Source organism: Pleurodeles waltl, chromosome 3_1 (genome assembly GCF_031143425.1).
Source record: "Pleurodeles waltl isolate 20211129_DDA chromosome 3_1, aPleWal1.hap1.20221129, whole genome shotgun sequence".
In the NCBI taxonomy this organism is placed as follows: domain Eukaryota; kingdom Metazoa; phylum Chordata; class Amphibia; order Caudata; family Salamandridae; genus Pleurodeles; species Pleurodeles waltl.
Genome location: NC_090440.1, coordinates 193,276,785 through 193,297,788, shown reverse-complemented (window position 1 = coordinate 193,297,788; position 21,004 = coordinate 193,276,785). Strand labels below are relative to the sequence as shown.

General features: G+C 46.8%; 1 protein-coding gene across 3 annotated transcripts in view; it reads left to right on the top strand.

Moving 5' to 3' along the window:
* The window catches only part of NEIL1 (nei like DNA glycosylase 1), a 118,432-nt gene extending 98,126 nt beyond the window's left edge, over nt 1–20,306 (top strand). For 2 of the 3 annotated variants that reach the window (XM_069222161.1, XM_069222159.1), the window contains exons 9-10: nt 17,304–18,174; nt 19,755–19,939. In XM_069222161.1, the coding sequence (XP_069078262.1) occupies nt 17,304–18,174; nt 19,755–19,804 (921 nt within the window). In that variant the 3' untranslated portion in view covers nt 19,805–19,939. Of the gene's footprint in view, nt 1–17,303; nt 18,175–19,754 lie in introns of all 3 variants that reach the window. The other variant, XM_069222160.1, reaches the window with a different exon arrangement.
* The last annotated feature ends 698 nt before the right edge of the window (nt 20,307–21,004 follow it).

Below are 21,004 nucleotides of genomic sequence, written 5' to 3'. Positions count from 1 at the left end.
ACTGATTGGTCCCGGGCCACCATCATTATGATCTCCCGTTGCTTGTAGTGGTGCAGGCAAGTCAGTATGTCTTGCACCCGGCGAGGGAGCTGGACTGCCCACCCTAGGTGTTCTATCAAGCACCAGGGTCTGGTCTTTAAGGTCCGAGGCTACATGGCGGAAGAGGCGCTCCACAAATTCCTCCAGTTTCCCTGTCACTAGCTGTGACGGAAGTCCCTTGATTCGAATGTTGGAGCACCTCGACCTGTTTTCCAAGTCCTCAAGTTGGTACTGCAGTTCTTGGTTCTTGTCTTGTAGAATGAGAAGCTCCCTCCTGTGGCAGTCCAGTTCCTCCTCCCCTGAGTCTCGAGTCTGCTCCAGCGTGTCCACCCGCTGCCCCAACTCAACGACTTTGCGTTTCAGTTCTTTGACCTCTGCCGCTTTTTCTTGCTTCAGGGTAGCAAAGTCCCCGCACAAGGCTCCGAATAGCTCCTCCATGAAGGACCTGGTGAGGGGCGCCTACCCCTCTACACATTCTCCCTGTTCTCCGTCCCTCCTCCAGAGGGGACTCACCCGGTAGTGTCTTCCTGGCGTGAGTTTTGGTGAAGAGGTCCCTAAGAGAGCCCTCTTTTTTGTTGTGCCTCTGGGATGCCATCACTGGTTTACAGCAGGTAGGAAGTGGTTCTCTCAACGCCTTCTACCTACAGCTCCTATGGTACCACCACCTCATCAGTCGCACGGCTTTGGCGGGACCTGAAGGGGTCTGAAGCGGGGCCCGAAGCGCTTAGGCACCCAAACGCCCAAAGGTCAAGGAAATCACCCCTCCGATCCGCCGCACAGCACCCTCAGTGACCCAGGAGGTCCAAAAGTGGCAGCTGCCGAGATCCGGCCCATCAGTGGCACCCCAGTAGTCCGATGTGTGGCTTCTCAGCCCAGGGGTGGCGCGTACACCTGCCCATCGTCTCCCCAGCAGCCAAACTGGCCATCCAGACACCCCAGACCTCAAAGGGGGGGCAGGGCAGGATCCTCCACCGGCCAGGGCAGAGCGAGCGCTCCTGTCTCTCGTCCCCCGGGGGCTCCAGCACCAGTCCGTGCCCCAGGGGCAGCCTGCAGCTCACCTTCTCCAAGTTCCCCTGAATCGGGCCCCAGCACCCAGACCACTCCGTCAGTGTCCCGGGCCCTCTTCTCTCAAAGCCCGGTCAGCTCTCCTCCCGGTGCATCGTCCCGGGCCCCCCGACTCCACGGGAGTCGAGCTGATGGGGCAGGGGGGAGGCGGGGCAGCAAATCTCTGCTCCTCTGCTGGGGGTGCTGCCTCTATGCCTCGCAGGCCCGGAGCAGCGCCCGGGTCTCCGCGGCCTCCGCCAGTGCAGGTCCGCTCTGCCTCTCAGCGCTCCGTCCACGCCGGGGAAGGCCGCTGCAGCGCGCGCACCCACTGCACCACACCAGCAAACCAAAGCCGCCGGCTCCGCAGCGTGATCCAGCCTCACCGGCCGATCCAGGGGCCCCCACAGATCCTGGGAGCAAACCACAAGCCGACCGGGGACAGGCAGAAACATCCTTGGGCCGGCGAGCGATGTGGTCCACGGCAGAGCTCCAAGGAAAGTCTCCTACGCATTGGCAATCTTAGCCACGCCCCTCCTCACCCTCGTTTAAAGTTTGCTTACTTCAATAATTTGTCAACTACATGATTTATGTGAATTGAAGTGATTGGTTGCATCCATTTAACTACTTGGTAAGCCACATCTGGAGAAGATAACGATTTGAAACAGAAAAGTCTGGGACTGGAAACATGGTTTGTCTAGATGACATGAAGTTAAGTGGCTACACTCTTCTTGTAGTAAATTAAGCTATTGCTATAGAAAAAATTAATTGAGAGTCTCTGTGAGTAATGTTTCATGGTGTTGTTGCTCGAATGCGAATTTACCTTCAAAAACAAAAGAAAAGAGGCACCTGGCGAAACAGCCGCAAGAGCAGTTATAGAACCTGGGACTGAGGTCTGTCTTTCGTCTACATCGGATAGAAGCAGGTTTTTATACATTCCTCTGAGTGTCATAAAACCATAAAAGACATTATTTTCTCAGTAATAAATGTAAACAGTTGTCATGGAGTCATGAATGCAGTCCCAGATAGTGAACGCAGGTGGGCCTCGACCTGGCATGGACACAGTGTGGGCCAGCAAGTATGTGTTCAGTTGTCTGGCCTAAGGGGCACGTGGTCGCTGCATGTGCTGTGTCCTGATTGGCCATGTTTTTCCTAACTACATGAGGCATCAAAACTTTATGGTGTGTTTGGGAATGCACTGGTCCCTCTGGCCATGTGTGCTTTATTGCGGCCATTGTCCAGGGACCATTGTGGTGTTGTTGCTTATCTGTGGGTTCTGATCTAAGTTTTCTTGTTTGTGCATTTGCCTGCCGGCTAAGTGTTACCTCACCTGTGACCTGTCAGTCATTAACCTCAGGCCTAAGTCTCAGAGCCTGCCTGACCATGTACCTGCACGCCGGGGTTGACAGAGTTCACAATGGGGAGTCCAAAAGTGGTGATGTGACTTCGTTCATGTATATAAATGTATCACTGGGTGTATCAACATCAATCAATCCAATATTAACAATGTAACAGATGTAGTCTATTGCTGGGTCTGCAGCAGTTAGATTCAGCTGCTCTTCGTTGAGCTGGAGATCCATGTGATATTTTAAAAGCTGTTCAGTGTTAATCATAACTTAGTAAGGCTTCAAAAAGGGCCCTTTTTGTAGCCCACTGACCTTATTATAAAAGACATGAACTCCAACCAGTGGAGTGGGAGCTAAACCATCACCCTTCCCCCCCGAGGCCGCAATACATCAGATTTCTACAACAATTAGTGTATGATGGGTGTTTCTCTGAGGTCTGAGTAGAGCCCAGGCTTTTGAGCACTCCTATCTCAGTATTTTCATCTGCTGTCTATAAAACAAGGTTTGCTTTGTTTTTAGTTGTATTCTAACATGAAAAGACCATGTCAGCATCTTTGACAGTAACTCTACCGGGTGAGCACCATCTACATCTCCTACACCATCAGCAAAAAAAACACAAATCTCATTGACAATAGCCTGGTTGATGATGTCTCAGATGTTGTTATTGACTATGGCGTCATCAACTGAGTTTCCTTCCACAATATTGTTGACAGTGGTTTACTCAGTTGTAATTCCAATGACGACTGACTCATCAAGGATGCTGCCATCGACAGATGGAATTTTCAGCCAAAAATACAATCTAAGGCTATCAAAACTAGAGACTATTTTGTCATAGCACATATCCCCAAGCGGAGTCTTGCCTCCACCTCGGAGGCTTCTGAACATAGAGTCTAAAAAACACTGGAGAAGGGGCCAAGATAGCGCTCACATAGGAGCAGACTCTCAGAGCTCCACTGTCGGATTTCAGCAGGGAGAGATATGGCTTGCCAAACCACTGATTTTGGCTGGACCTAGGTGTCGTGGAGAAAGACAAGAGCCCGTTTTGAGCCTCCGATACACCGTGCAGAGTGGTGAACCGCTGAATGCAGTTGCGGCCTGGAGCGTCCTTGGTGCAGCGGTGAGATGGTGGGAGAGTGACGCAGAGAGAGCGGGACTGGCGAGGACCTTGAGGAGTGTCTGCGGCGCTGCTCCGGAGTAGAAGCCAGCCGCAGACATGCTGGGGCAGAGAGCGACATGCAGCCTGGGTGGAGCTCCTCAGACCCCACTGCCTATGACCATTGAACTGGCATGAGTGCCCGCAAAACACCCAGGGTAGGCCACACTGGCAGTGGTGACGAGAGCAGGATAATGGTTGGCATCTCATGATACGCACCGTAGTGCGGATGAAGCTCCAAGAGGGACACAAGGTCTAGCGGCGGCACCCTTGGCAAGACTCCTTAATTAATGAGTGGCTTCTCCCCTGGCCCTTCCAGTGTTGCGGGGGCTGCCAGCTGGGTGGTGGTGGTGCGCCTTTAGGGAGGACCTCACTCCTATGCAGTTGCTGCATATTTGACTGTCGTTGTTGCACCCATTCCCTGTGCAGTGACTAGTTTGGAGAGCAAGTGTAGGGAGCGAGATGATGGCTTTGGGTGCTTAGCAGTGGCGACTATACCGCAACCTCCAATAAGTGACGGCTGCTGGGGCCTGCTTGTGGTGCTGATGAACTGACCTTGATGTGTTAACTGTGTGGCACTGTGGAGTGGGAAAGGTAACATGGCACCCTTTCTGCCCCTAACGGGCCTTTCCCCTTTGTAGTCAGTCATACCAACGCAGGGGGCTTCCAAGAGTGAGGTGGGAGCTCTTCAGGACACTGGTGGTGACTTCAGACCGGCACAGTTGAGTGTTGGGACTGCTTCCTCACCATGACAAAAAGGAGGGCATCCTCAAGGATCTTTTCTGCAAGACCCCGGCAAAGAAACTGGATCCCCCCTCCCCCCAAGGGTTAATCTTTGAATAGCAGTGAGGCAGATTGCAGATGGTGTCCAGATGACGACCCTACCCCAATTACAAAGGCCTTTCTGGAAAAATTGTTCGGTGTAGTGCGTGAGGACTTTGCCACTCTTAAGCAGGAAATTGTAGCAGATGTTAAAGACCTTAAAAGGGAGGTCACTGAATTGGGGCAACGAATCGGCACAGTGGAGCGCACCCATGATGCCCAGGAGAAGGAGATGGACCAGCACAGGCGGGAGATTCTAGCCTTAAAGGACAGCACCAAGACCTGCAATACTGTCTGGCGGACTTAAAAAACAGATAGCGGCTCTCAAATATCCGCATTAGGGGGTTGCCGTTGCAGGCGACCATGTGGAAGCTTGAGGACTTCTTGATTCTCCTCTTCTGCCATGTCGCCCAAGGGCTCAAAGATCAAGAAATATTGCTAGACCTCACTCATACGGCCGGCCGGCCTGTTCAATCAGGCCAAGTGCAGGATATTCTCACGTGCCTTCACTACTAAAAACAGCAAGAACTTATTCTAGCTGCAGCCCAAGACCTGAACGCAATTGAATTTGAAGGGCACGGACTTTAGCTTTTCCAGGACCTCTCTCCTTTGACATTGCAGCGATGCAGAGCCCTTCGTCCTTTAACGGATATCCTCATGGAAAAGGGGTTCAATTATAAGTGGGGTCATCCCTTCTGACTGCAGTTCGTCTGGCAGAATGAGGCCCGTGCTGTCCACACATTGGAAGAAGCCGCATCACCTCCGGACACACATGTTGGCCAAGAGGAGGCTTCGTCCCGAGATCCGAGCCAAACCCTGACAGCGCCCGCAAACGACCATTGCCACGAAGCCTCACAAACCTTCGGAGGATGAGAGCAGAAAGGGGAGAGCTACACTGCTTCGCTGCCTGAGGAACCAGGAGAGTGCATCAGAGGCGGAAGTGGATGCCTGGTAATATTGTGCAGATGCACCTCTATCTGTGCCACAGTCGAGGTCCCAGCAAAAAGACATCCTGATCCCATGGCTCTCCCGCTACTGGTTTAGGACCGATGACCTGTGGACCAGATCCGAACACCTGGCCACCAATCAGGTTTGAAGCCATGGACCTGAAAGTTAGTCTCCTCACGTATGAAGACATACTAGTAGAAATTAAGAACACAATAGAGGCACACCTTGCTGTAAATGACACATCGGCAACCCAGTGGCTCTATTATGAGACACTTTAAAGGCAGTGGTGAGGGTCCAGTGTATTGCAATTGCAGCGCGCTTTAATAAAAGTAGGCGTGACAAGCACCAGCAAATGGAGGCCCGGTGAAAGAGCTTGAGGGGATGCATAGAAATACTGACTGTATGGCGATGCAAGCTTACGGTGACCCGCAAACAACTAATGGCCCTGGTAATAGACAGGGCGGAGTATGCCCTTCTGCGCACAAACAAACGTATTATGATGCGGGCAATAAGGCAGGGCACCTTTCGGCACATCACCTCTGCGCCAAAGCACTGCAAAGGTGGGTAAACGAGAAAAGATTGCTTGACGGAGTTGTCAGGCGAGGAGGATCAGATTCTTAGGGAATTTGAGTTGTTTTAATCCTCCCTCTACACCGCGGAGGAGTCAAGCACTGCCAGGATTATGGCGTACTTGGAGTCAATCTCATTGACCTGCCTCCTACAGAGTGCAAGTGCCACACCAGACAAAGACATCACCCCCAATGAAGTGCTTATGGCTATCCAACATCACCGCCCGCCAAAGGCCCCAGGACAAGATGGTCTTGGAGCGGAATTCTATAAAACCTTTGGGGTCCTCTTAGCGCCTGTCTTGGTATCACTATACAATGGCTTGGTGGCTTCTGACAATCTCACCCCTATGATGCAACTAGGCACGATTATAGTTATCCACAAATCCCAGAGGGATGCTGTAGGAAAATGGCTCCCTGTTGCAGTTACCCCCCACTTTTTGCCTGATATTGATGCTGACTTGACTGAGAAGTGTGCTGGGACCCTGCTAACCAGGCCCCAGCACCAGTATTCTTTCACTAAAAATGTACCATTGTTTCCACAATTGGCACACCCCTGGCACACAGATAAGTCCTTTGTAAAAGGTACCAGTGGTACCAAGGACCCAGTGACCAGGGAAGGTCCCTAAGGGCTGCAGTATGTGTTGTGCCACCCTAAGGGACCCCTCACCTAACACATGCACACTGCCATTACAAATTGTGTGTGTTGGTGGTGAGAAAAAGGCAAAGTCGACATGGCATCCCCCTCACGATGTCATGCCCAAAAAGTACTGCCTGTGGCATAGGTAAGTCAGCCCTCTAGCAGGCCTTACAGCCCTAAGGCAGGGTGCACTATACCACAGATGAGGGCATAGCTGCATGAGCAATATGCCCCTACAGTGTCTAAGTCTGTTCTTAGACATTGTAAGTACAGGGTGGCCATATTAAGTATGTGGTCTGGGAGTTTGTCAAAATGAACTGCACAGTTCCATAATGGCTACACTGAATACTGGGAAGTTTGGATTTATTACAAAATGCACACAGAGAGCATCTTAGAAGATGCCCCCTGTAATTTACCCAATCCTTCAGTGCAGGACTGACTGGTCAGTGCCAGCCTGCCACTGAGACACGCTTCTGGCCCCCTGAGGTGAGAGGCTTTGTGCTCTCTGAGGACAGAAACAAAGCCTGCACTGGGTGGAGGTGCTTCTCACCTCCCCCTGCAGGAACTGTAACACCTGGCGGTGAGCCTCAAAGGCTCATGCCTTTTGTTACAGCACCCCAGGGCATCCCAGCTAGTGGAGATGCCTGCCCCTCTGGACACAGCCCCCACTTTTGGCAGCAAGTCCAGAGGAGATAATGAGAAAAACAAGGAAGAGTCACCCACCAGTCAGGACAGCCCCTAAGGTGCCCTGAGCTGAGGTGACCCCTGCCTTTAGAAATCCTACATCTTGAGATTGGAGGATTCCCCCAATAGGATTAGGGATGTGCCCCCCTCGCCCTCAGGGAGGAGGCACAAAGTGGGTGTAGCCATTGCCTACTGCCCCCAGACCTGAACACACCCCTAAATTTAGAATTTAGAACCTAGGAAATCAGATTCCTGCAACCTGAAGAAAGAAGGAGGACTGCTGACCTACAAGCCGTGCAGAGAAGATGGAAGATGACAACTTATTTGGCCCCAGCTCTACCGGCCTGTCTCCTGACTCGAAAACCTGCAACCAGCGACACATCCAACAGGGACCAGCGACCTCTGAAGCCTCAGAGGACTGCCCTGAACCAAAGGACCAAGAAACTCCAGTGAGCAGCGGCTCTGCTCAACTTCAACAACAACTTTCTTGCAACTCACCCTCCGCACCCGATGCCCCCGGCTAAAGATCCAGAGAACTAACACCACAGGGAGGACTCCCCGGCGACAGCGACCCCGTGAGTAGCCCGAGACGACCCCCCTGGACCCTCACAGCGACGCCTGTAGAGAGAATCCAGAGGCTCCGCCTGACCGCGACTGCCTGTAACAAGGGACCTGACGCCTGGACCAAGCACTGCACCCGCAGCCCCTAGGACCAGAAGGAACCGAACCTCAGTGCAGGAGTGACCCCCAGGTGACCCTCTGCCTAGCTCAGGTGGTTTCTGGCCCAAGAAGCCTCCCTGTGCCCTGCCTGCACCACTAGAGTGACCCCTGGGTCCCTCCATTGAAATCAATACAAAACCCGGCACCTGCTTTTCACACTGCACCCGGCCGCCACTGTACCGCTTAGGGTGTGTTTTGTGTACCTACTTGTGTCCCCCCCAGTGCTCTACCAAACCCCGCTGGTCTGCCCCTCGAGGACACGAGTACTTACCTTCTGGCAGACTAGAACCAGAGCACCCCTGTTCTCCGTAGGCACCTATGTGTTTTGGGCACCACTTTGACCTCTGCACCTGAGCTGCTGGTGTGGTAACTTTAGGGTTGCCTTGAACCCCCAATGGTGGGCTGCCTATACCCAGGAACTGAGACTTGTAAGTGCCTTACTTACCTCCCAGTCTAACCAATACTTACCTCCCCCAGGAACTGTTGATTTTTGCACTGTCTACTTTTAAAATAGCGTATTGCCATTTTAACAAAAACTGTATGTTATTGCTCTGATTTGAAGTCCCTAACTTACCTGTGTGGAGTACCTTGCATTTTATGTGTTTACTTCAAATCTTGAACTTGGGGTTCTAAAAATAAATTAAGAAAATATATTTTTCTATATAAAAATTATTGGCCTGGAGTTAAGTCTTTGAGTGTGTATTCCTCATTTATTGCCACTATATTACCTCTAAGGGGAACCCTTGGACTCTATGCACACTATCTCTCACTTTGAGATAGTATATACAGAGCCAACTTCCTACAGATGCCCAATTATGTTCATCTTATCATCCCATCATGTTGGTAAACGCTTATGCTAAGCTCTTTACAGGCATTCTAGCATATAGATTGGGCCCCTACATGCAGGAACTTGTGGACCCAGATCAAACAGGATTTATCCCTGAACGAACTTGCACTCTGCTACATCTTGGACAAAACTCAGCGTGCCAAGAGGCCTGCTCTGCTTCTGTCTATAGATGCAGAGAAGGCTTGCAACAGGGTTCACTGGGGATTCTTACATGCAGTCCTAACCCCTTACAGTCTGGGATTGTGGTTATGGATCCTATGTAAATACAAATCTCCACAGGCAATGGTGAGCGTGAAGGGCTCCCTGTTTAAGCCATTTCCCATCTTTAGAGGGATACAACGTGGTTGCCCCCTGTCGCCACTGTTCTTTGCTTTGTATATGGAGCCATTTGCTGAACGTGCGTGCCAGAACATACATGACATCCCAATGGGCGGGTGGTCTCACAAAATAGCTCTCTATACAGATGATGTGCTGCTTTATGTGTCCCAAACTCAGCAGTCGCCCCAGGTGATTATGGAGGATTTGACAGCATTTGGGTGAGTTGCGAGATTTAAAACAAATCTGCATAAGTCCTCCATTCTAAATCTTACAGTGCCAGAGACGGTCGAAGCTCAATTACAACAACACCTGCCCTTTCCGTGGGCCAGATGGGGGTAAAATACTTGAGCCTGCAAATCCAACCTACACCAACAGCTACACCTGAATGCAATTGTGCCACGCTGCAGAACAACAAGGAGATGGAAAGGATATGGCCTCTCTTAGCTAGGCCGTTTTGCAGCAATCAAGATGACGCTGTTGCCAAAGCGCTGTTTATCTTACAAACCCTGCCGCTGCAGCCCACACGTGGGCTCTTAGATAAACTACAGAACCTTGTCTGAGCCCCATATGGGCTGGAAAGAAGGCAAGAATGGCGAAAGCACAAGCATACCTGTCAGTATCTGAGGGCGTGCTGGGGGAGGCCTCACCTGTTGAGCTGCTATCAGGCAGCCCAACTGCACTACTTAGTGGAGTGGTCATGTGTAAGCACTGAGAAATTCTGGTGCTTTATTGATCAGGTGGTGGCAGGGTAACATATATGGAAAATTCCACAGCTCCCAAGGGCATTCCGACCTCCAGGTGTATACATATCCTCCATCTTGTGTGCCACGATGGAGGTGTGGGACAAGGTGCATATGAAGCGGGGCTTATCCACTCCTATATCCCCACAGACCCCACTCTTTGGCAACCTGAATTTTCCGCTGGCACTCTCCGGATCTTCGTTCCAGATCTGGCAGGACTCCAACTGTAAAAGAGTTGGCGACCTCTTTGATGCTGATGGCATCATAGAATTCCTGCAGCTCCATTATGACTATGGCATACCATGGCAGCATACTGGCAATGGGTGACTTTGCCTGCAATCCATAGACATGCAAGCAGACCTCTTAACTCCTTTCGAGAGATGGTTGCTCACCTGTACATCTGATAAAAGGTTTATTTTGTAAATATACGCCTCTTTGGTGATACCCCCGCTCCTGATAAAGATTTCGGCGAGGCGTAGATGGGAAACAGAGTGCGGCCTCTCTGTTTCTGATAACGAATATTGAGATGTCCTGCACCGTACAAGGGTTACGGCCTCTAATATGAGTACCAAAGAACTTTTCCTGAAAATAGCTCACTATTGGTATTATACACCTGAACAGGCTGGCAGATGGAGGTCAGGTAGCACAGATCGGTGCTGGCGCTAGTGTGGTCAGCTTGGCACATTAACACACATCCTGTGGCACTGTCCTAAGATTGCCCCTTCTGGGACTCCATTCTGCAAACTATAGTTGAAATCTGTGACACTTCCATTCCATAGTTCTCAAGCTATGTCTCGTTTGAGCTACTGAACCCACTGACTTATTCCCTCAGATCCCTGAAAGGGGGGGCTGTCACACTGGCGATAGGGGCCGCTAAACACTTGTTATTGGCTTGTTGGGATTTGAGTGCCATCCCCACATATACGGATTGGCTCCATAAACTGTGGGACATACTGGGAATGGAAAAGACCACGTGGTGGCCATGGCCACGATGCCACTGTTCGCTAAGACCTGGGGCCCATGTATCACCTACCTCTCCGTTGAGTTTAGGGAGCTGACTTGCCCTCATTATTTGTGCATAGTACACTTGACTTCCCTTGACGCCACCTCAACAAGACAACAGTCACCTCTTTGGAGCCTTATAGCTATTCCCTGTTTGCCCTTTGGTTTAGGGACCTGTTGGACAGATCATGAACAGTCATAAGCGTCTTCTGTTGTTTTGTCTTTTATTTTCTCCTTGTTCCTTTCCTCCCCTTTCTGCATCATTGATGACCACTGGCCGATGGTTGTAGGTGGAGTTGTTGTACCTGCTTCATGCACTAAAATCAATAAAACGATCTTAATCCTAGAAGAACACTGGTCCTTTTGGATCATCCTGTATCGTGAAACAAAGGCCCAGACAGGGATGAATTTATCCTATTTCCCCCTCGACTTCCCACCCCTTCTCTCTCCATAGTTGTACTACTTCGATAGTATGTAAAACTTGTTAGATATTGGTACTTCTTGTAAAAATATAGATCTAAGTGTGAAGGCTCTGACAAAGACCAAAATATATCTTCTTGTACTTGCATGATATAATGGTAACCACCCAGGATTTGTTTCGCGGGCTTTCATTGTTCTATTATTGTAACTTTGTTCTGTTCCTCTCACCATTTCTGCCTTATGTAAAGCACTTTGACACCCTTTAGGGTGTAGTTCGGCTATATAAGAACTGCAAATAAGTAAATAAAGATTTACAACATATTCCTACAGATTATTTCTCTTCATCTCCTAATCCACTTTTAGAGCATTGAAAGTGCACCCTAGCCCAAAGCTGCAGCACTCCATGCTGCTGCACGCAGGAGTGGCTTCAATGCTCTGAACACTGATTCAGTACTTCAGCTCTTTCACACATTATTCCTTTGAACATTGGCATTATCTATTAAGAACTCTGTCATGGCACCTCATTTAAGAGATACAACACTGCTTTAAAACTCATAATCCAGCCTGGTGCTCTTGCATTGCAATTGAGCCTAGGAATACAGTAGCACTCTCTGCTGATCTTCTTCTTAACTGCAGCCCAAAGCCACAACAGCCTCTGTTATTTCACTCTAGTCTTAGAGCTTTAAAAGAACATCTCATTCCAGAGATGCTAAACACTTTGTTATCCACTCCAGATCTTCGTTTCAAAACTCAAAAATCTGTAGCCAATGATTTGTAGTAGTGCCCATATGTGCCAGGATTCTGAAGTATTTATTCTGCAGTAGTGATAGTCAGGTGTTGGACTGCAAAATTCACCATATCATCTATTTTTGTGCAGTGTTCATTCCATCTGCCAGTGCTGTGCAGTAAAGACACAATCGGGTAATACAAGATGGTGTTCTCCTTAGCCGGGCTGGTGTAGCACTCGCTGTTCCAGGCAGTATGGTGGAGATATCTCTCCAACCAAATACCGTGGTGCAGATGCTACCCCAACAGTCCGCACTGTGCAGCATTCACCACTTGATGCAAATGTTGTTCACTAATGACCCCTCTACGATAGTCACCCTGTCAGCCAGTGCTGCGCATTAGTCACTTCACCAGCCAGTCCACCATCTGTTATTGTAGCATAATTGTCAAACTACCTGTTAATGCTTTGCAGTTAGTCTGCCCACCAGCTAATGCAGGGCATTTGTGAGCTCCCAAAACAGCCAGTGCTGTGACGTAGAGACCCCAGGTGCCTTTTTAAGAAGTCATCCTACTAGTCAGTGCTGCGCTGTTGTGACACCTGATGGTGTATGTCCTGATTATGAGATCTATCAGGAAGTGATTTTTTTAAAGGTTTAATGTATGCATTTCAACAACCGTGGTGACAAAACGTTTTTTGGCATGGAGTATGGATCAGCACGGCACAGCACAGTCTAATATGTTAACATTGATTATTCAGGGGCAGCATACTCTTCTCCCGTTCCTTCTTCATCCACACCCACCATCAAGTTCCTAATCATTTCTGACCAGCCCTCCAGGTCACCGTAGCTTGTCATATGTACAGACCATTTTCATCCTGATTTCCCCATCAATGGCCCACTCAAGCAAGTACCTGTCCCAAGCTGTCCTTCCTGCAGTCTTAAGCCATCATATTGCTATTCGCTGTTTCACTAATACTAGTCCCAACAACAAACATTTCTGTCTAACTTCCTTGTTTAGGGTAGAGGAGTAACATTAAGTAAGCAATGCTTATTTGACACATTTATATACAAGCCAGTAACCTTAAATATTGTATCAATAATACCTCGCCAGTATCCCTGCATTTGAACACAGCTCCATGCCAAATGTGTAACACTAGCTTGACCTATTCCTCATCTAGGGCACTTCGGCAGTTCAGTCGGATAGATTTACGCCAGCTTCTTAGGTGTCAGATATGTTTGGTGGAGGAAGTGGAAGTGTGTGTGTTGGAATGTGGCATTGCTGGAGATTGATCAGACATGCCACAGGTTTGCTTCTGTTCTGCGTTTGTCAGTGGCGTGCCCATATTATCATCCTAGCCTTGTCTGGATGGCAGCAGTGATCTCTGTCTGTCACCTTTTAATGCGTTATAAAGTTTGGATACCGCATGAGCCACATGACCTGATTCTTATTTTACAGTCAGTGTCTTCAAGGTCTGTGGCATCATGGGAAACTCCAGCCAGACTTCCCTCATTTTCTTCAGCAGTCGTGCATACTGCAGATAATGTCCCGGCCAGACCTCAAAACAATGTTGCGCCTCTGCAAACGTCAAAAAACTGTCCCCCATAAACAAGTCTCCAAGTACCGTACACCCTTCCTCCTTCCACCGTGCCATCAGCAGCTCCTGTGTGAAATTCCTGGATGGCTGTACCCACCAAATCTCCAGCAACCTGGAGAAAGGAGAATGCGTTATCATCCTTCACATCATTACCTCCCATATATCTGCTGTGTGCCTGACTATACATGGACAACTTTGGAGAACTCCTCCACTCTACATTAGAAATACCAGAAGGGAATCTCTGTCAGACCACCATCTCAGGAGTCCCCGCTCTCGGTTATCTTCCTCATCACAACATTGTGCTGCATGCTGCAGCTGTGCCACAAAGTAATACAATTTTAGATCCGGTATCCAAGTTGTCCTTCAGATCTATCCAGTTTCAAGTTTACCAGACGCACTCTGCAGCTCTTGCCATCCCATATAGATGACACTGGGAGGGAGTAAATTTATCTGAAGGTGGATCTCGGGATGTTGCATAAGCCATTTTGTGAATGGTATAGGCATCTCAGCAGGAAACCCATCCTTACAAGTGTAATATGGCCTATGTTAGGCGAGTGTATTCTGAAAGGCGATCAAGTTATGTAGTTCCTTCAGTACACTACTAATTTTGCTCTCATATTGTGGGGCAGCATTGTGGGGCACCTGAACTCGCAACTACTGAAATTGTTCCACCTCCTGTTTTATCCCAATATGTGGAAGGGAGCCTTCTCTTAGACTCACGAGCAGCCCCAGCAGGAATGCCAGGAACTTTGTGCAGTTGGTGCGCAGGTCTGTTGCCTCACCAACTTTGCTAGGAGTATTGGCAATGAGATCTGTGGCTCTTGCAAATCTGCATACAACATGTGTTGTACATCCAAGGATTATCCCCTCCCCCCACCGTCATACAGTACCTCCTGTAGCCTGATCGCTAGTGGCTCCAATGTTAGCACAAATAGAAGAGGTAACAGTGTGCACCCCTGCCCGGTTCCTCTCTATACCCCATACTTCCCACACTACACTTTGCAGTCATACTCTAGCCATGGGCTGTGCATAAAAGTGTTGGACCCACAGCCTTACATTGAGACTAAAACCCATGGGCTGCAAACATGATCCGACCCCACAGTGTTGAAAGCTTTCTTTATATTTAGGGTCACTAAGGCTCCATTAATATTTATATTTTCTGTGGAGTAGATCACCTTGGCAAGCCTATGAATACTGGGCATTGTTGTCCTTTCAGGTATAAAACCACACTGGTCCTCTTGCACCAGCCTGCCAACCACAATGCAGAGTGGACTAGCTAATACCTTCACCATTAGCTTAGCGTCTGTGTGGACACATTTTTCATCCTTCGCAGGAATCAAATGCGCAACGAGGTTGACGGACCTTTGGACCTACAAAGATATGTGGTGAACCATCAACAATGTTTCAACACTACCCCAACAACTTCGACACCATGGCCAACATGGCCACAGAAGGAAAAGTCCAGTCAGGAATAAAGTTACAGGATTTATTACAAACATAAGCACAAAGTCATGTAGACAATGAGCAAAACCAAATTATAAAGATACATAATCACTAAGAGTTGCCCGAGGCGACAAAATAAAGTCAGGTGAGCTAATATCAACAAAATCAAGGATTCAAGAAAAATAATACATAAAGCCAATAGGAATACCTCCGCTACAGATATAAAACGCTGTTCAGAATTTACAATCATTAATCAATTCAAATTTAGCAGAGTCAATAATCTCTGACTGGGCACAGGTCCTCCCTACCGCTAACTAAATTAGGGACATAAGTGTGTGGGCAGGAACACATGCAGGCAAAATACAAAAAGGAGAAAAATAATTTGGAAAATGAATAACATTCAAGAGACAGTATTAAAATGTACGCTCTATCATCTGTGTTGATCATGAACACTGGTCTATTGGACAACAGCTGCATGGGGTCCCTGCCCTGTCTGGGGGCCATTCCTCTCTCATTGCTTCTCTCATAGTGTCAGACAGTTTACCCCCCACCAATGCCTCTTTATAGACTTCTAGTAGTTTGTCAGTAACCAGGGGTGCAAATGTTAGATAAAAGTCAGACTGTTAGCCACCCAGCCCGGGTGTCTTATTTCAAGGCATTTCACTGAGTGCAAGCATCAACACTTCCTTTGAGAGCTCTTGCCCAGGTCCTCTGTTTGCTCATCCATGCCAACGGAAGCTTTGCCATGTAAAACTGGGACTGTGGTCCCTCAGCGGACGTTTATACATTGTGGCACATATTTGCTCAGGTTATCAGTGATGGTAGCTTGAGTGGAAATCAAGATTCCATCGGGCTGTGCAAGAGTTAAAATCTGTGTCTGTGGCTGTTCACTGCACAGCAGCCATGCAAGCAGTTTGCCAGGTTTGTCCCCAGCTCTATGGAGCCTGTCTATGCTCTCGAAGTGTGAGCCTGTCAAATTTGTCCCATTTGTCTTTCAAGGTGTTTTTTTTGCATCCAGCACCTTAAACTTGACTCCAGGGTTTCCTGACTGCAGTGTCAACACTGTGTCTTCGAGTTGTTGCAAGTCTTGTCAGGCTTGGTTTTAGATTCTGACAACATTGCCAATACACTCGTCCCTTCTGATGCATTTAAGTGTCTCCCACTTATTTGTCCTATTAGCCTTCATTTTCCAGTTAGTCTCAAAAAAGTTGTTCAACGTCTCCTTCACCCCTTCACAAAATGCAGTGTTTTGCTAAACTGCTGGGCATAATCTCCACAACGGGACCCAGGCATGACCGGGGCACCTGTGTTGTAGTCAGACAGGAACCTACAATGGTATTACGCTGTATCTATCTGTTCTGCTGTTACCTGATATCAGAAATCAGTCCAGTCTGCTATGTTTGCTATGGATCTGTGAGTGGCAAGAGTATATCCCCGTGTCTAGGTGAATCTCTTGCCATGAATCAACTCAAGTCAATCTGGTCATCACCTTGAGTAAGCTTTTTGTCATGGATGGCTTTGGGTGCACCCGGGGTGGATGTTGGTCCTTATCCCCATCAAGAGTGCAATTGAAGTCCCCCACCCACACAACCGTCATGTACATCCCAAAGAGCTCCATTAACCTCCAGTAAAATTGTCCGTCATCTACATTCAGCACATACACATTTACAAAGCAGATCTCCTGCACATCTAGTAGTCCATATACCATGATAGATCTACCCTGGACATATGCTTCAGTACTAAGGTGTTGGAATGGGTCTCCGGGGCCAGCCATTTCGTTTCTCCCCTATCAACAAGTTATCTTTAACCAGTAGTCCCTACAGTTCTGTGCAGCAGACATCCAGGGCTTGAAAGTTGTCAACACTAACATTGTACAGTGGGGACCATACGAGTTAATGCCATGAATTTCTGGCCACCATTTCAGGCTGCTGAGTCCTGTCTCATTTATATCTAAAATAAAATGCATTTACCTCTTTTGCAGCGCGCTGAGCTGCTAAGAAAGAGAGAAAACATATGACCCATACATACCAAAAGTGAGGAACCATCTTTTTAGGTGAGTAACTTTTTTTTGTTTTTAATTTTAGTCCTTCTCAAAGCATAACAGCTTACCTAGTGATTAGCATGATTAAAAGAAGTTTCACTTTTTTATGCTCTCTTTGAAGTGTTTAGTCATGAATAACCCTATGTTAGAAATAGATTATCTTAGTTATCGGTCTGAGGGGAGGTGTTTTAAGATTTTGCTGTTGCTTTCCAGGTGACCACCCCAAAGAGGAAGCAGAAATCGCAAAGCAGTGGGAGTCAGGAGGAGAGCATAGGAGCAAACGAGGGGATGCAGAAAATGATGGTTCGAAAAAAGGCAGTTTTGGGAGCGAAGAAGCTATCAAATTCTGCAGATAAGAAGAGAAAAGGATCTTTGCAGGACTCAATCACCCCACAAACAAGAGGACGGATTCAGCGCCCCAGAAGGGGATCAAAAAGTGATGCAGTCAAAGGCTCTACAAAGAATAGTCCACTGGTGAAAGAAGTGAGAACGCGGAAACTTAGCAAAGGAGGAGGTCCTGCTGCACATATTGTAGAGACTTCAAAGAATTCCCAGCAGGAGAAAAGGAGATCACGGCAGCAGCTGAAGAAGCAAGGAGAGTCTTCTTCACTCATCAAAAACCTTCCAAAAGATTCCCAGATGCAAAAGGGGAGAAAGAGGCAAGCAAAAAAGGAGGGTGAGCAAACTCCACTTACTGAAGAACCTCCTAAGAATTCCCAGCAGGAGACAAGGATAACACCAAAGAAGCAGGACTTGTCTGCACGACTCTCTAAAACCCCTCCAAAGGGTTCCCGGGCTCTGAAGGGGCAAGCAAGGCAGCTGAAGAAGAAAGGAGAGCCAGTTTCCCTCACTGAAGTCTCTACAGAGGATTCCCATTTCAAAGAAGCAGCTGCTCATCAACCAAAAAAAGAAGAAGACCCTGCACCAATCAATGGAAACTCCTTAGAGGATTCACCACCGCTAGATGGGGGGAAACAGCAGCTAAAGAATGACACTGCGGTGGCTCCACTCACTGACGATCTGTTGGAGAATTCCTCACTGGCAAAAGGGAGAAGATCCAAAACCAGTGCACGAAAGAGGGCAGGTAAGACTGTCATGCTCCATCTCTGAATGCCCCTTACCTCTGCTCTGGTCAGTGCTTTCAATTATTGAATCCTCAACACTTTCATTGTACGTTGTGGTGATTAACAATTTCAGGTTGATGTCTTAAATACATGAGGGTGTTAAGCAGTATGCTGACGGGTCATTGTGGAGTTGGCACTCAAATCATTGAGACCCTCAAAATGAGCATATAGAACACTGCCTAGTCCCTGAGCTGTAGAGGGTGGAAAGGTCAAGGTTATGTGTCTATTGTGGCAGCAGTGGTGCTAGGAAACCGGCCTTGTTAATCTCTTAGTTGTGCTGGAGAATTTTCAAAAATTGTCAAGGTGGTCTGACAGAGGATTGGAGCAATCATGCTACAAAGTACTTCATTAGACAAGGAAACACAGAAAACACCTATGCCTTTTCATCAGTCCCCTATAAAATAGGTGGTTACAGCAAATAACATCACTTGGCCCATCTAATTTTCCTGTATGCATGTGCTCAAAATCAAAGCTCCCAGCGCACTGAGTTTTGCTGCTTTCCTTAGCACTCAATCCCTAATTCAGCACATGTATACAGAATTAATATACCTCCTTAGATGTCTTGTTTTAAATCATAAGTGGCAGATGTGAGTCTTCAGTTCGGAATGGAGGGAAGGTTGTGTTTTTCACTCACGTACACTTTCATACGAAGTCCAGCACTAACCATGGCCAACCACTAGTATTGCAACAACCTCCCATAGAAAATAATGGAGTTAGGGACTTAAATGAAAACCCCATAGGAAATTATTTAAAATTAAAATATTTAAAATACTTGAAAATATAAGTAAATATAAATTAATGTTAAAAAAAAATCTTTAAAAATAACCTCAAGGTTATTAGATAATGGTTAATTCATGTATTAATATGTACTGTATTTTAGTTCATTATAAAATATTTAATAACCTATATTTTATTATATGTTTGATAGTTAAATATTATTAATTATTAATTGTGGACTTGCTTGCTTGTTGGAAGTCGTGGAGACCATGAGAAAGATGGAAATAAAAAGGCATTTGGGATAGAAGGTAAAGATAAAAATAGCACTGCATGAGAAAGAATAAGAGTTAGAAGACTAAGTAGAAATTGCTTACTTGCCTAACTGAAGAAGTAAAAGAACTGTTGCTGTATATGAACATGTAAATAATGCAGTCAGAATACAAGCTGCTTAATGAGTGAGGCATCTACACTAACTTTCTGTAGTAGTGGCTGCCACATAACATTTCCACAAAATAGTTAAAAAAAAAAAAAAAAAAAAAAAGTGATGTGAGTTTTGGAAATGTTGATCCCTCTTCTAGACACTTAAAAAACATTCCTGTGATGCTTTTCACCTCCCACACCGTGACAAAAGGAATCATTACATTGACTGGTGTCTGGTGCTGTCGCTGAAAGAGTAGCCGCCCAGATTTTCTATGTGCTTTCAGTGGAAGGCTGTAAGTGGTGCTAATGGAAAAGTATATAGGTATTATAAGTCCCTTTTCACTGATGATGAAAGAATTGCTTGTATTCTAAACTTCATCTCTCCTTTTTTCCATTTGTTTAGGGTCTCCCATTGGAATTCGCATGATCACCAGACAACTCAAAGTTGAGTAAAAAGTGCCCTCTCTTGCTTGTTAGACACTGCATTGATACTCTCCTCTGACAGATTACAATGCTTGGAAGCTGTGTACCAGCAGTCACCTCAGAGAATACTTCAACTGACATGTTTTTAATCTTATTCTTTTCTCATTTGTTCTTTTGAAAGGGACTAACTAACCAGGGATTAGTAACACCTGCTGTGTTTTTAACTATTCAAAATACTCCTTGGCTGTCCACACAAAAAATAAAATTATGCTGCTTCTATGTTTTTTTAATTGGGTTTGTAGAAAATTATGTGCCTTTATAAGCTTTTGGGAATATGGCTTCAACGCCAGTTGTAGCTTGTGACGACGCTAGTATGAGATGGGAAAAAAGTTTATCAATAATAGGACCATACTGTATTTACATACATTTTGTACATTACGTTTCTAAAATCCAAAACAGTGAGTGTTTTAGTATTGTAAAGTTGTACACATTTTAATGCACAAAAGAATAAACTTGATACATACACGTAAAATGCTATCCAGTGTCCTGTGTGTGTAGAATCACTTTTGCGGACTGATTTTAAGGCTTATTGAATTCAAGATGTGAAGGTGGGTCTTCCTAATGACACTCCTCAACTTCCATTGCCCTGCATACCAACATCTTACTCAGGTTCATATGGAAAACTGACGTTTGATGTTTTTATATGCAGTCTGGTTCAGCTTTCTCCTTAATTTGCCATGGTACTAGCATCTAAACACAAATGTCATACCCCACAGGAGTCAATATGATCGGTGGAATACACTGAAGGTTATTTTGATGGCTTTTTGTGTAGCTACCTGCATTAATGTTTTGAAAAGTACAAAGTACGTTGATTCAGAAGTGCTGAAAGCTAATTTTGCTATAAAATTTGAGTTTCCTTGTGCAGTTGTACAGATTGCTTTGTGTGTGCTCATGCTATTTTCTGGCTGCAATGGTGTCATATTTGCCTTACAGTTGGATTTCTTTTTTCTGGCTAGAAGCATATATAGAGAGAGCAAGAGTCAATGCACAGTCTTCTCATCAATAATGTTACTGCAAATGTTACAGTGATATTATCAATGATGTTATCAAAGATGTCATCAGTGCAGTAATATCTGATAGAATTAGCAGTGCATGGCAAGGGTTTGAGATATAGTTACCTTAGGACACAAGTTGTAGTAACTCTAACAGCTGCATTTCTATGGTTTTGTA